This window comes from Lipotes vexillifer, unplaced genomic scaffold, assembly GCF_000442215.2.
Source record: "Lipotes vexillifer unplaced genomic scaffold, Lipotes_vexillifer_v1.1 scaffold983, whole genome shotgun sequence".
Classification (NCBI taxonomy): Eukaryota; Metazoa; Chordata; class Mammalia; order Artiodactyla; family Lipotidae; genus Lipotes; species Lipotes vexillifer.
The window spans coordinates 742,496-756,400 of NW_006783200.1; the positions used below are offsets into that span (position 1 = coordinate 742,496).

The 13,905-nt window shown below is 42.9% G+C and overlaps 1 protein-coding gene across 1 annotated transcript in view; it reads left to right on the top strand.

The window, feature by feature from the left end:
- Positions 1-6,293: 6,293 nt before the first annotated feature.
- LOC103076717 (serine/threonine-protein kinase ULK4-like) overlaps positions 6,294-13,905 on the top strand; it is a 145,433-nt gene continuing 137,821 nt past the window's right edge. The window contains exon 1 of the mRNA XM_007455874.1: positions 6,294-7,867. Coding sequence (XP_007455936.1) covers positions 6,294-7,867 — 1,574 coding nt within the window. The remainder of the gene's footprint in view (positions 7,868-13,905) is intronic.

Below are 13,905 nucleotides of genomic sequence, written 5' to 3' on the forward strand. Positions count from 1 at the left end.
TTTGTAATCACTTTAAACAGCTTCAGGTTTCTGGAAAATTTATACCCACTGAAGTCTAGATATAAATGTTTAGAACTTGGCACTCCAAAAATTTTTACAAATCAGAAACACAGAGATGTTATACCAGTAGTTAAATTCATGGATCGGTGTATCTTGACGTGTTACCTGGTAACATTTCAGTGATATTGATGTTGTCTGTTTTCTCTGTCAGCCTGGACTTTTCCTGTGGTTTTCTAGAATTTTCAGTGAGGCATTTGACTGCCAGAGTCAGTAAGCTCTACTTGAGAATCTAATTTTGTCTTTTCTCCTCTGTAACTCAAGATTGGATTAGTTAGGACTGGGATTCCCCATCACACCCTGTAGATGATGGTGACTATTAAAGAAACGATCTCTGCAGGGGTTTCTTCTTGCAAAAAAAAAAGAACATGATGGGAGCCTTTAGTTTGCATACATTCTACATGATGTACATCTTAACCAATTCTTACTGAAGGTCAGGAATTTGGGGAAGGCAAATACTTCCTCATCAGAAATGACACCTTGGACGTCACCCCAGCATCATGTCAACTGTCTGAGACTCAGTCTTCTAGAGCCCAACCTGAGAGTCAGGACACAGAGAATTCAGTTTTGAGGTCATCCTCGGGCACATCCAGCACCATTTGGGGCAACTTAATGAAGGGACAAAAACCTCCCAATTCATGGTCCCTAGGCCTTCAGTAAATAATTTTTGGTGTTCATAGTGATGATTCTGAATGAGCAAGCCATGTTAATAGGGAAATGGTTAAAATAAAAAAAAAACTTTGGTTACTTAAAGAACTTACCTTCAGGGACTTCTCTGGTGGTCCAGTGGTTAAGACTCTGCCCTTCCAATGCAGAGGGTGTGGGTTCGATCCCTGGTGGGGGAGCTAAGATCCCACATGCCACGTGGTGTGGACAAAAAAAACAAAACAAAAAACCTTGCCTTTAGCTCTCTGGACAACTTAACAATCCAGCAATGATTCATTTCCTGGCCATCCCAGCTAACCAAAGTTTTATGCTATGGTGCTTTTAAAAAAAAGCATCTTTTGTTTCACCAGCAGAGAAATTCTGAACTAGTCTCACCTGCCATGACATTTTTTCTGTGCTTTTGACAATTTTCCAGCATATGGATTCTTCATTTCATTCTCAGACACATCAGTTAATTAGCTAATTTGGGCTTTGATTCACACGTATTAAACACCACCGTTTTTGAGCACACAAAAACCCCCTTATGTGAAATAAATGGCATTATGTCCAAAAGAATGGTGTTAATTATCTTTTGCTTTGGAGGAAAAGACGGTAATTAGTTTGATATATATTTTTTCATTTGCGGACTTTAATGCCATTTTCACCGCTGAAGGAAAGGTGAATGACTGTGGCCAGTCACTACTCCTGGTTTTTTGTGACTGACATTATATGGAAGGAGTTTGGGGAAATGAAATGGAATAAAAGGGCCTCAGTTGAGTACATGGGTAAGTAGTGTTCTTAAGACTTCAACAAACTCTAAAAAGAGTTTGCAATTCACATGGCTTTTCTGCCAAGAGGGATATTTTGAATAGTTGGCAGAATGAGGAATTAAATGTAGATTATTCTGGAAAAGACTGGAATTTAATATAACATTTGAACAGGTTAAATTTGTAACAATAAAATACCAGGGGGAGAATGAGACCATTTAATTTCCAGCACACAGAAGATACATAACGTTTCTAGAAAGGATGAATGCAGTATAGGCTGCTGTTTCAGGCTTCTGTGCTCATTTTCAAAAGCAGCCTGGGAAATTTCTGCTATTCTTTGGAATTCGAGGCAGTGGCAAAGCTACAGTCAGATGTGATGGATTACACAGCCAATTTGCTTGAAGTTTGTGGTTCATTAATCCAGCTCTTTGAATTTCAAAGAACCGAGGTGATGGCATTTGGAATGTACATCACAGAAAATTAATGGGGTTCCTTGGTCAGAAGTGAGAGCTAAGACAATGTGACAGGGAAAATGGGGACTGGTGTTACTAATGGCTGAGGGGTGGGACTCCTGGTTTCCAATGGGAAAGCCTGCCTAGCCATTCAGGGCCTCTCCCCGCCCCCATCCCCCTTGTAGGCTCTGAGGGAGCCCTCTTTGGGGGTCAGCCTTGCCAAGAATGAGAAAACACAAAGCACTACTTATTCAAGTGGTTCCCAAGAATTCAGCAGCATCAGAAGCAGTTAAAAGTTTTAGTCTAATTCACTACAGTGGAACTGACTGGTTCCTCATCTCTCCAGTTCCACAGCCTACCACCCTGTCTGGGTCACGTTGGCAGTGCTGGTGGGAGCCCGGCCCATCAGGGTGCTGTGCTGGCATTGGATACTTCCAACGGTGGACTGGACTTCGAAGCCTGAGGCAGAGTGGCAGAAAGGAGACTGAATAACTGCCAAAGAGGCAGGCTGGGAACGTGGGCCAGGAGGGGGTCTCGGGAAAGAATCCAGTGAAATTAGTGAATGGGTAGTGAATGGCTTGCGCTCAGCCAGGCTGGGTGCTAGGTACTATCACAGTTCATAGGATCGTTACAGCAACTGTCTGTGATAGCAATAGAAATATAGCCCCTGGCGCAAAGTGGTTGCTCAACAATTTTACTTTTTGAATAAAAGCCAAAAAAGAAAAAAAAAAAAAAGCCCAACAAAACCCCCAAAACGTAAAAACTCCCCCAAACTGTTCAGCTGGGTGATAATATTGTCCTTCCTTTTCAGATGAGAAAACTGCAGTTCAGAGACTCGCTCAGATAGTAAGAGAGTTCTATTCTTTGTACTTTGTAAGCTGCAAAAATACGCTTCAAATGTTAGCTTTCATTACTGTGTCACGGAATATGCCCATTTCCTTAAAGCCTCTGCCTCTGGAAGTGCCTGAAACATCATAGCAATTCAATACTTACTTGCTGATTGAATGACTCATTGACCATTGGGCAAGAGGGGCTGATGGTATCGTAATTGGATTGTCATCTCACAGGAAAAGAGATGAGGATTTCCACGCACATATACCATCCACTGTGCAGGGTGAGTTTCCAGCACTGTGTAAGAAAGTTGAAATGATATCTATTAAGAAAGACGAGGTGAAATTTTTCAGGATGATTTTGGAAATCCTAACTCTGGCTTAGGACCCCTTGAAAACTCCATTAGGAATCAAAATGAACTAATATTTTTACTGGGTAACAATATAATCTGAAAGAGTGAAAAATTTTCTGTTTGACAGTGCAGGTTGGGGTTCTATTTCATATTAATGGTCAAATCTAAAATGGATAGTAATTTTTGTTGCCTATATGTTTATTAACATTTGAGGGCAGTTTGAACTTGATAGCGTGTTTCAGTGCTTCCTTAAACAGTAATTAGTCTTTCATTGTAAATACATTTATGATATTACACATATATTTCAAGACATACTAAAAGTCAATTTGTTAAAAAATATCTGAACTGCTTTGTGCATTCTTATTTCTAGCCTTTACTTCCACTTAGAGTCTGATAGTATTGGATGTAGCCACTAAAAGGTCAATAAATTGCAGCTTTTAGAATCCAGGGAGAGTAAGCTTAAAAGAGAACTCCAGGATTCTGGGTTCATTCGCTCCTGGTGCCATGTTCCTGGGAGAAAACCCAGATTTTCTCTGTCCATTTTGGATTCTTATTTCCTGACTGGAGTTGGGGGTCCTCACGAGCACTGATAGGGTAGAAACTCAGCTGTAGGTAGAAAGTCTCTGTATGTTTTCAACAACAACAACAAAAAATTTAACATGGAAAATTTTGATCAGTACAAAATATAGAGAGAATAGTTAAAAAAAAATTTTAAGTTGAAGTATAGTTGATTTACAATGTTGTGTTAATTTCTGCTATAGACGGAATAGTTTTTTGATCCCCACACACCCTTACCGAGATCTAACAATTATCATCATTTTGCCCATCTTGTTTTAATCTCTTTCCCCCATTTATTTTTTTCTGCATTATTTTAAAACAAATCCCATATCATTTCACCTGTAAGTAGTTCAACATAAATCTCTAACTGTTAGCTGCAATTATCACACCCAAAACAATTAACAATGGTTCCCTCATACCATCTAATACCCATATTAACATTTCCCTGATTGTTTTAAATATGTCCTTTGTGGTTGGTTGGTTTGAATCAGGATCAATCACTGAATGTTTTTCCTGAAGCACAGATACCTCCCTGGGGCTACCTCCGGTGTCTTTCTAGGTTGAGAGACTAAAACTAAGGTAACCAAGGTAAACTTGGGATCTAAGGCATTATGGCTCCATCTGCTAGGTTGCGGCCGAGTGGAGGGAGAGTTAACTCCAGAGGACTAACCTGGCCTCTCTTGGGCTGCATTGGGAGAGGGCACCTGAATGGACTGGTCACAATCCCCAAGGGGCAGAGTGGTCTCATTCCTAATTCTAGAAGTGGACTGTGCCAGGTCATTCCATCCTGTGGCTGCAAAGACAGCAGTGGAATCCTCTAGAGCCTAGTGGGAAGTAGCAGTCATTCCAGGAGAGTCACCGTAAGAAGACAACAAAATGTCAGGTCTTGTGGGTTGGGGAGGATGGCCCCAGGACCCCAGCCCAAATAGGAGTATTTGTTGGAAGTAGAATAGCAGGCAAAGAATGAAACAGAAGGGACTGGGTTGGAGATGGTGGGCTTATCCTGTGTTGGAGAGAAGAAAGAGGGTGACTGGTTCCACAGCTCTCCCAGGACACTAGCTATCAAGTGTGTTTGGAAACAAGACTATTTGGTTCATAGAGTAGGAGCCCAACAGTGGGATCTGGCCATTGGATGCCAGTTCAGGAAACAGGGCTTCATTTCAGGTCCCACTGGGGGAAGGAGAAGTAGACAGGAGGCAGCCGTGCATACCCTGCCCGTGCTGTGATTGGTCTGGGAACATGTGTGAGCCTTTAGCACAAGCAGAACAGAGCACACAGGTGGAGTTCACAGAAGGTGGCATTTGGTACAGAAATACGCTTTCCAAATGACATGTTACTAATCTGAAAGAGTTAGAACTTGTCTCCTCAGATACATCAAGAGATTTTGTCCATATTACTGATAATATAAGTAACATCACTAAGTGTAGAAATAATGAAAACCGGATACAGAGTGAAGTAAGTCAGAAAGAGAAAAACAAATACCATATGCTAACACATATATCTGGAATCTAAAAAAAAACAGGTTCTGAAGAACCTAGGGGCAGGACAGGAATAAAGACGCAGACGTAGAGAATGGACTTGAGGACACGGGGAGGGGGAAGGGTAAGATGGGATGAAGTGAGAGTGGCATGGACATATATACACTATCAAATGTAAAATAGAAAGCTAGTGGGAAGCAGCCGCATAGCACAGGGAGATCATCTAGGTGCTTTGTGACCACTTAGAGAGGTGGGATAGGGAGGGTGGGAGGGAGACACAAGAGGGAGGGGATATGGGGATATATGTATATGTATAGCTGATTCACTTTGTTATAAAGCAAAAACTAACACACCATTGTAAAGCAATTATACTGCAATAAAGATGTTAAAAAAATAACAAAACTAGAAAATAGCTCTAAAGTAGCAAAGAAAAAAAAACTGGCATTTGAATAGTATTTCATAGTTCTCAAAACATTTTCACAAACATTAATTCTTTCATCTTCACAAAAACCCTGTCCATTTAAAATTGGCTGATATTTACTGAGTTTTGACTATATGCCATAATCTGTGCTGGCTGATTTTTATATCTTGTGTGAGCCTCTCCACCTATCCCTTTTTTAAAAGGGATTTTGCCTCTAAAGTCCCTTACTTGTTGTATTGGATGGGGTTCATCTCAAGAATCAGAATAAATAGATAATTCATGTTCTACAGGGACTTGGCTTATGTGATTAAAGACACTGGATAGGCCATCTCTGCAAGGCTGTCTCAGTCCAGTGCTAGAACTTGAAGCCCCCAGGCAAGTGGTCAGGAAGGGGAGATCACAAGCAGGCTGGAACCCCATGTGCATAAGCTAGAATCCCATAAGGATGAACTGAACTCCACATCTGTACTTATTGCCTCTGACTTTGGTGATAAGGATATCCTGCAGGAGCCAGAGCCCTTCCTCATGGAGCTGGACACACATATCCCCGGCCCAGGAGTCAGAGACAGGGAAGGAAAATTCAGGGGGAGAAGAGAGCAATGACAAGACCAGATGCTGCTTCACATCAAAGCCCGGCCTCCACTGGACCTGCGGCTTCTCCCCACCGAGCTAGTAGGAGCTAGAGATGCTATTAGGCTGCCATTTTATCAAACGTGAGACGTCAGCCCAGAGATGGAAAACTTCATTCTGTATGAAGAGATTGGCAGAGGAAGCAAGACAGTTGTCTACAAAGGGCGACGGAAGGGAACAATCAATTTTGTAGCTATTCTCTGTATTGATAAGTGCAAGAGGCCTGAAATAACCAATTGGGTTCGTCTCACCCATGAAATTAAACACAAGAATATTGTAACTTTTCATGATTGGTATGAAACCAGTAATCATCTCTGGCTAGTCGTGGAACTCTGCACAGGTGGTTCCTTAGAAATGGTTATTGCTCAAGACGAAAACCTCCCAGAAGATGTTGTAAGAGAATTTGGGATTGACCTGATTACTGGATTACATCATCTTCATCAACTTGGCATTCTCTTTTGTGACATTTCTCCTGGGAAGATACTCTTGGAAGGGCCTGGCACACTGAAGTTTAGTAATTTTTGCTTGGCCAAAGTGGAAGGTGAAAGTTTGGAAGAGTTCTTTGCATTGGTGGCAGCAGAAGAAGGAGGAGGTGATAGCGGGGAAAATGTACTGAAGAAAAACATGAAAAGTAGAGTCAAAGGATCTCTTATCTATACAGCTCCAGAAATTGTGAGGGGTACTGACTTCTCCATTACCAGTGACCTGTGGTCCTTGGGCTGCCTGCTCTATGAAATGTTTTCAGGAAAACCTCCGTTCTTCTCAGAAAGTTTCTCAGAATTAGTTGAAAAGATTTTTTATGAAGATCCTTTGCCACCTATTCCAAAAGATTCTTCTCGTCCTAAAGCTTCTTCAGATTTTATTAATTTGCTTGATGGTTTACTTCAAAAAGATCCTCAGAAAAGATTAACTTGGGCAGGACTACTGCAGCATTCATTTTGGAAGGATGCTTTCACTAGAAAAGATCAGGACTCAAGCAACGAGGATTCCAGTGTCAGCAGAAACCTGGAGTATTCTGGGTCACAAGATTCCAAGGAGCTTCTCAAGAGCCCTCATTGTGGACAAGCAAAAGGGGAGGAGAGTGGTGAGCAGCCCGGTCAGTCCTTCAGACTAGAAAATCCGTCTGAGTTGCGGCCTAAGAGCACTCTTGGGGGTCCATTGAATGAGTCCATGTTTCTTCTCAGTTCTCGTCCGACTCCAAGAACTAGCACTGCAGTGGCATTAAATCCTGGTGAGGCTATGACTCAAATTTCACCACAGAAGACTTCTCCCTTGACCAAAATTACAAGTGGACACCTGAGTCAGCAGGACCTGGAGACCCGGATGAGAGAGCTTATCTACACAGACTCAGATCTTGTCATCACCCCAATTATTGACAATCCGAAGATAATGAAACAACCACCAATTAAATATGATCCAAAAATATTGCATCTACCAGCACATTCAGTGGATAAATTAGTATTTCTAGAAGACCAAGATTGGAGTGACTTTCTGCAACAAGTGTGCTCACAGATCGACTCCCCCGAGAAGAGCACAGGGGCCTCCCGAGCCAAGCTGAATCTCCTTTGCTACTTGTGCGTGGTGGCCGGGCACAGGGAGGTGGCCACCAGGCTCCTCCACTCACCCCTGTTCCAATTGCTAACCCAGCATTTGCGAATAGCTCCAAACTGGGATAGGTACCACGGTTTATTTGACCATTCACATACTGAAGCACATCTTGATTGCTTCCAAGTTTTGACAATTATGAGTAAAGCTGCTGTTAACATCCATGTGGACATATGTATTCATCTCCTTTGGGTAAATACTGAAGAGCCTGATTGTTGGATTGTGTGATGTCCAGTTAGTCCAGCACCATTCATTGAAAAGACTATCTTTGCTCCATTGTATTGCCTTTGCTCCTTTGTCAAAGATCATTTGATTATGTGAGTCTATTTCTGGGCTCTCTATTCTGTTCCACTGATCTATTTGTTCTTTTGCCAATACCACACTGTCTTGATAACTGTCGCTTTGTAGTAAGTCTTGAAGTCAGGTAGCATCAGTCCTCCAACCTTGGTGCTCTTCTCCAGTATTGTTGGCTATTCTGGATCTTTTGCCTCTCCATATAAACCTTGGAATCAGTTTGTCAGTATCCACAAAGTAACTTGCTGGGATTTTGGTTGGAATCACGTCGAATCTACAGATCAATTTGGGAAGAATTGACATCAGGACAATATTGAGCCTTATTCATGAACATGGAATACCTCTCCACTTCTTTACTTCTTTGATTTTGTTCAATAGAGCTTTGTAGTTTTCCTCATATAGATATTATACATATTTTGTTAGATTTGTTCCTATGTATTTCACTGATTGGGTGCTAATGTAAATGGTATTGTGTTTTTAATTTCAAATTCTACAAGTTTATTGCTGGTAAGACTTTTATATATTAACGTTGTATCCTGCACCTTGTTGTAATCACTTAATAGTTCCAGGAGGTTTTTTTGTTGTTGTTAATTCTTCAGGATTTTCTGTATAGACAGTCATTTCATTTGCAAACAGTTTTATTTCTTCCTTCCCAATCTGTATGCCTTTTGTTTCCTTTTCTTGTCTTATTGCATTACCTGGAGCTTTCAGTGTGATATTCAAAAGGAATAGTGGTGAGAGGTGATGTCCTTGTTTTGTACCTGATCTTTTTTTCCCTTAAATATTATTTATTTATTTTGGTGGCGCCAGGTCTTAGTTGTGGCATGTGGGCTTCTTAGTTGCAGCACGTGGGCTTCTTAGTTGTGGCACGAGAACTCTTAGTTGTGGGACGCATGTGGGATCTAGTTCCCTGACCAGGGATTGCACCCGGGCCCCCTGCATTGGGAGCATGGAGTCTTACCTGCTGGACCACAAGGGAAGTCCCTGTACCTGATGTTAGTGGGAAAATTTTGAGTTTATCACCATTAAATATGAGGTTAGCTGTATTTTTTTGTAGATAGTCTTTATCAAGTTAAAGAAGTTCCCTCTATTCCTAGTTTACTGAGTTTTTGTCATGAATGGGTGTTGGAATTTGTCAAATGCTTTTTTTGCATATATTGATATGATCATGTGATTTTTCTTTTTTAGTTTCCTGATATGATGGAAATTCACTTTTTAAAACTGTACAGTTTAGTGGGTTTTAGTGTAATCACAAAGTTGTGCATGTATCACCACTATCGAATTCCAGAACTTTTCATCACCCAGTGAGATCTCGTACCTGTTACCCTCTTCCCCTCAGTCCCTGGAAACCAGTAACCTACTTTCTGTCTATAGATTTGCCTATTCTGAATATTTCATATAAATATACAAAATGTGATCTTTTGTGAGTGGCATCTTTTCACTTAGCATAATGTTTTCAGGGTTCATCCATGTTGTAGCGTGTATTAGTACTTCATTTTTTTTGGCCGTGCCACATGGCTTGTGGGATATTAGTTCCCTGACCAGGGATCGAACTTGGGCCCCTCAGTGAAAGGATGGAATCCTAACCACTGGACCACCGGGAAATTCCCACTTCATTCTTTTTTATGACTGAATAATATTCCATTGTATGGATAAACCATATTTCATGTATCCATTCTTAATGGACACTTGGGTTGCTTCCACATTTGGCTGTTATGAATAACACTGCTCTGATCATGTGTATAAATGTTTTATGTGAACATATGTTTTAATTTCTCTTGGGTACATACCTAGTGGTGGAATCGTTGGGTCATATGGTAATTCTGTGTTCAGCCTTTTGAAGAACTGCTAAACTCTCTTTTACTGCTCTTCCCTGACTTTATCTTTGAGCTTTTCTTGGAGCCCATGCTAACAGGAAACACACAAGAAAAGGGAATTCTGGGAAATGTAGTTCTGAGCGGGCACAGAGCCGGCACACCTGTTCTAAGATGTGCACAAGGTGGGGTGGTTCAGTGTTCGAGGCAGGGAGCGGGGTTTGACTTGCAGTAGGACAGGTTGCTCTGTAGCACTCAGAGGGAAGTTAAGGTAAAGTAAACCTTAGTGACCACGTTAAACCTTCCACTACTGCAACAGGAGCTTCGTGTCGTAGGACCCGCTTTCCTGATGTATTCTGCTAAATTTTGCGTGAAATGGGGCAGCGTGTCCTACGCCTGAATAGTTAGCAGGGAAGCATGGAGTCCTGGCCTACTCACACTAAAGGGTCTTTCATTCATCCAGCAACTATTTGTTGGCTCTGGTGGTGTTGCTCTGTTCCTTCTGCTTCTTAGGGGACCATCCAAGTTTACATGGAGGAACAGCTGAATCTTTTGGTGTCCCAGCTGTAAGCAGCTAATTGTCACCAACGCCTTACCCCAGCAGGCCCGTACCTGGCAGGCTGTTTGCCTCTACCCGATGGGCACTTGCCCTGTCATGGTATCTTCCCTCAGCCAAGCAGACACTTGGCTGTGGGAAATGTCTTCCTGAGCAAATGTGGTCTCAGGTAAAGAACATATGAGGGCCAGCCCAGCTCTCATCCAACTTGGTGCTCAGGCGATGTGCTCTTTGGGAATCTGTCACCATGCAGCCTGCAGGGTGAGGGAAGGAACTCTGTCTCAGCTGGTGTGAAAGTATGTGAGTGGGCAGTTGCTGACATTCCCTGTCCATCTTTGCTGGGATAGGTGACCTGGAGCCACCTTTGAAATCAAGAACAGAGACTAAACGGCCTAGTGGGCGTCCAGAGGGCCCCCGAAGATGCGTGCACGGACGCTTGAATAGCAGAGCCTATTACACGGCCCAGGAAGCACATCGGTGAGCTGGGCCTTGGGGGCCCAGGTGGCTCTGTGCACCTTGAGCAGGATTACAGGCCCTGCCAACACGCCTGGAGCTCGGAGTGCTGACATGGGTATGTTCCCTGGGAATTTCTTGCCATTTGTAATCTTTGTTCTTTGATCTTTGCTTAATGGAAAAGAAAGCTTTGCGTGCTCACTGGAGTGCCTGGCATTCCAGGCTGGTAAGTGGAGCTCAGGCAGGCAAACCTGAAAGCAGCACTGAACTGGTCCGGGGCTGCAAATTAGTATATTCTACTTTGCTGGCAGGCTTTATTGATTGGCCCAGGTTGGGTGATGATTTTCCAGGCATTTTATGTAAATAAATCTAGATAATGGTATCTAATGTCTCACTCTCTGTCCCTGTCACAGAGAAAGGTAGGGGGGCATTCTTAGAAGTTCAGACATATGCTTCAGCTGCTGACAAATAGGCTGAATCTTGGTGCCTGGGAAGAGGGAGCTCCAGACGCAGATGGGGCTCTTGGGAGGCAAAGGTGTCATCTTTTTAAAAAAAGGCAATTTCCTCTTCTGAGAGGATTTAGTTATTCTATGCATTACCTCTGAACTAATCAGTTGTGACCCTGAGCACCGAGAGTTTGCATTGATCACCAGTGGGGACATTGTAGAGAATGAGTTCTTTTTGGGGACCTTGGATGGAGCCGCTCTTCTAGCTCATTCCAGACAGCTCTTGTGAAGTCAAAGATGACCTGGCTTAAGGGTTTTACAGATCCTGGCCTTGTAGACCCTTTGCTGCTTCTGAGCAAGCCCAGCTCTCCACCAACCAAAGACATTCCAATCCCTCAAGATCCAGTAAGTCAGATCTACTCTAAAAAGGTGTGTGTGTGTGTGTGTGTGTGTGTGTGTGTGTGTGTGTGTGTGATAAATTGACCTTTCCTTTCCCTGGTGAGCAAGGAGGTTAGGACTTGGGTGTTTGGCATGGTGTTTTTAAGACCTGTGGAAGTATGCTCAAAAAGGAGCACAGTGGGATGTGCTCAGAGAGATGCACCTGAGTGTATTTGCCTTATCCTGCCAGCCCTGGAGATCCTGATATGGGATGTATTTTCAAAATGTGTTTTGTGAGCCCACCCCAGCAGAGGGCTTTGGCTGAAGAGCCCTTGACTGTGGATCCGGTATGAGTTCCCTGTCTGCTGTGTGTCCGTCACTCTATTTTTCTCTGTGATTTAGACTTTATCTGCTCTTTCTGATGTTTGTCCTTTGCCCTTCCCCCATTTCTCACAGTTCTAGAGGCCAGAAGTCCGAACCAAGGTGTCTTCAGGATTGGTTCCTTCAGAGGGAACCCATTTTTTAAATGGGAGGGAGGGATCTGTTCCAGGTCTCTCTCCTTGGCCTGTAGGTGGCCTCCCTGTGTCTCTTCACATTATGTCTTTATGTCCAAATTTCCTCTTGTTATAAGGACACCAGTCATATTAGGTTGATTTCAACCCTCATGACCTCATTTTAACAAGATGGCCTCCATAAAGATCTTATGTCCCAATAGGGTCATATTCTGAGATAGTGTCAACATATGAATTTTTTTGGGGGGGGACACAATTCAGCCTATAACACAGACCACGATTAGCTATCATCCCCCATCCCTTAGAGAAGGGGAGCGGGGCCCCAGAGATCTTTGAGGCAGCCTGGTTAATCAGTGGGGCCCCGGGAATGGACCTCAGGTTCCTGCTACCCTTGCAGTTACCAGGCTTCATCAGAATCCAGGTGTGTGAAGGAGCTCCGAGGGCCTGGAGTGAGTGTACTCCAAACAGGCGTAGAGTTGGTGTCAGTATCCAGGTGTCAAGCTCAGCTCTCAAATTTTAAAACCTCTCTGTTTTAAGAGGACATGTTACTCAGATTGAAATGAGGCTTCTCCCTTCTTTCTTGTCTGCTCCGAGGGCAATAATGGTACTGATGGTCACGGTTACAACTACCACTACTACCTACATCTGGTGAGCATCATGTACTTCTGCAAGCCTGTTCTATGCTTTACTAATTTCCCCATGAAGTAGATTCAGGTTTAGAAGCCCTTATCAAACCCCTTGGGATCAGATGTATTTCAGAATTCAGAGCTCTGCAGACTTGAGAAAAGCAACTACAGTGCTTGTCTCGTGTATGACGTAACAGCCCTTGTGGGTTCAGGGGCAGCATTTGAAATCAAACAGCAAAACGTATAAATATTCACACAAAACTGAGTCAATGAGGATAAGCCATAACCTCTGATCCATTCAAGTCAGATTCTGCTGCTGTTGAGTTTGGAAAAACTTGCAGTTTTTTGCGATTCTTGAATTTCAGGTGTGTGGCTAAGGGATCATGAGCCTTTTGCTATTATGGTCCCTATTCCCAGATGAGAAGGTGAAGTTGCCCACCTGCCTGCAGAGGTGAGCTGGGCTCGGCACTCAGCAGGAGAGGACTGATGGCAGGGCTCTGTCTAGAAGAATCTGGGTGCTAGTTCTGGGCCCCAGTGATTCATTCTGTGCCTCCAGGGCACATTGTTCACCCTCCCTGTAGCTCAGTTCCCAGTTTTGCTCTGATTTGCCCACCTTTTGGCATTGCAGTGAGAATAAAACAGAATTAAGAGGGGACAGGAAGGGGCCTGGGTTTTGTGGGGCTTGAAGCTTGCGAGACTGTGAAGGCACTCTTAAAGAAAAAGAACATGAAACAACAGACATAAAATTAGACACAGAGTAGATTTTTCTTTAGGATGAGAAATCACAACAGATTACAAATTTTAAAAAGCTGCCAGATAAACTGGAGGTGGGAGTGTGTGAGGGGGAGCTCTCTGTGCTTTCTGTTCAATTTTTTTGTGGACCTAAAACCGAAAAAAAACAAAAAAGGTCTATTAATTAAAAAAACAAAAGCTGCCAAATAGTTCGGACATCACACAATGTAGAAAGGGAACATGATATATTTTTTAAATCAGTTATCTGCCCACTCTTTATCATACTTTTTTTCCCTAC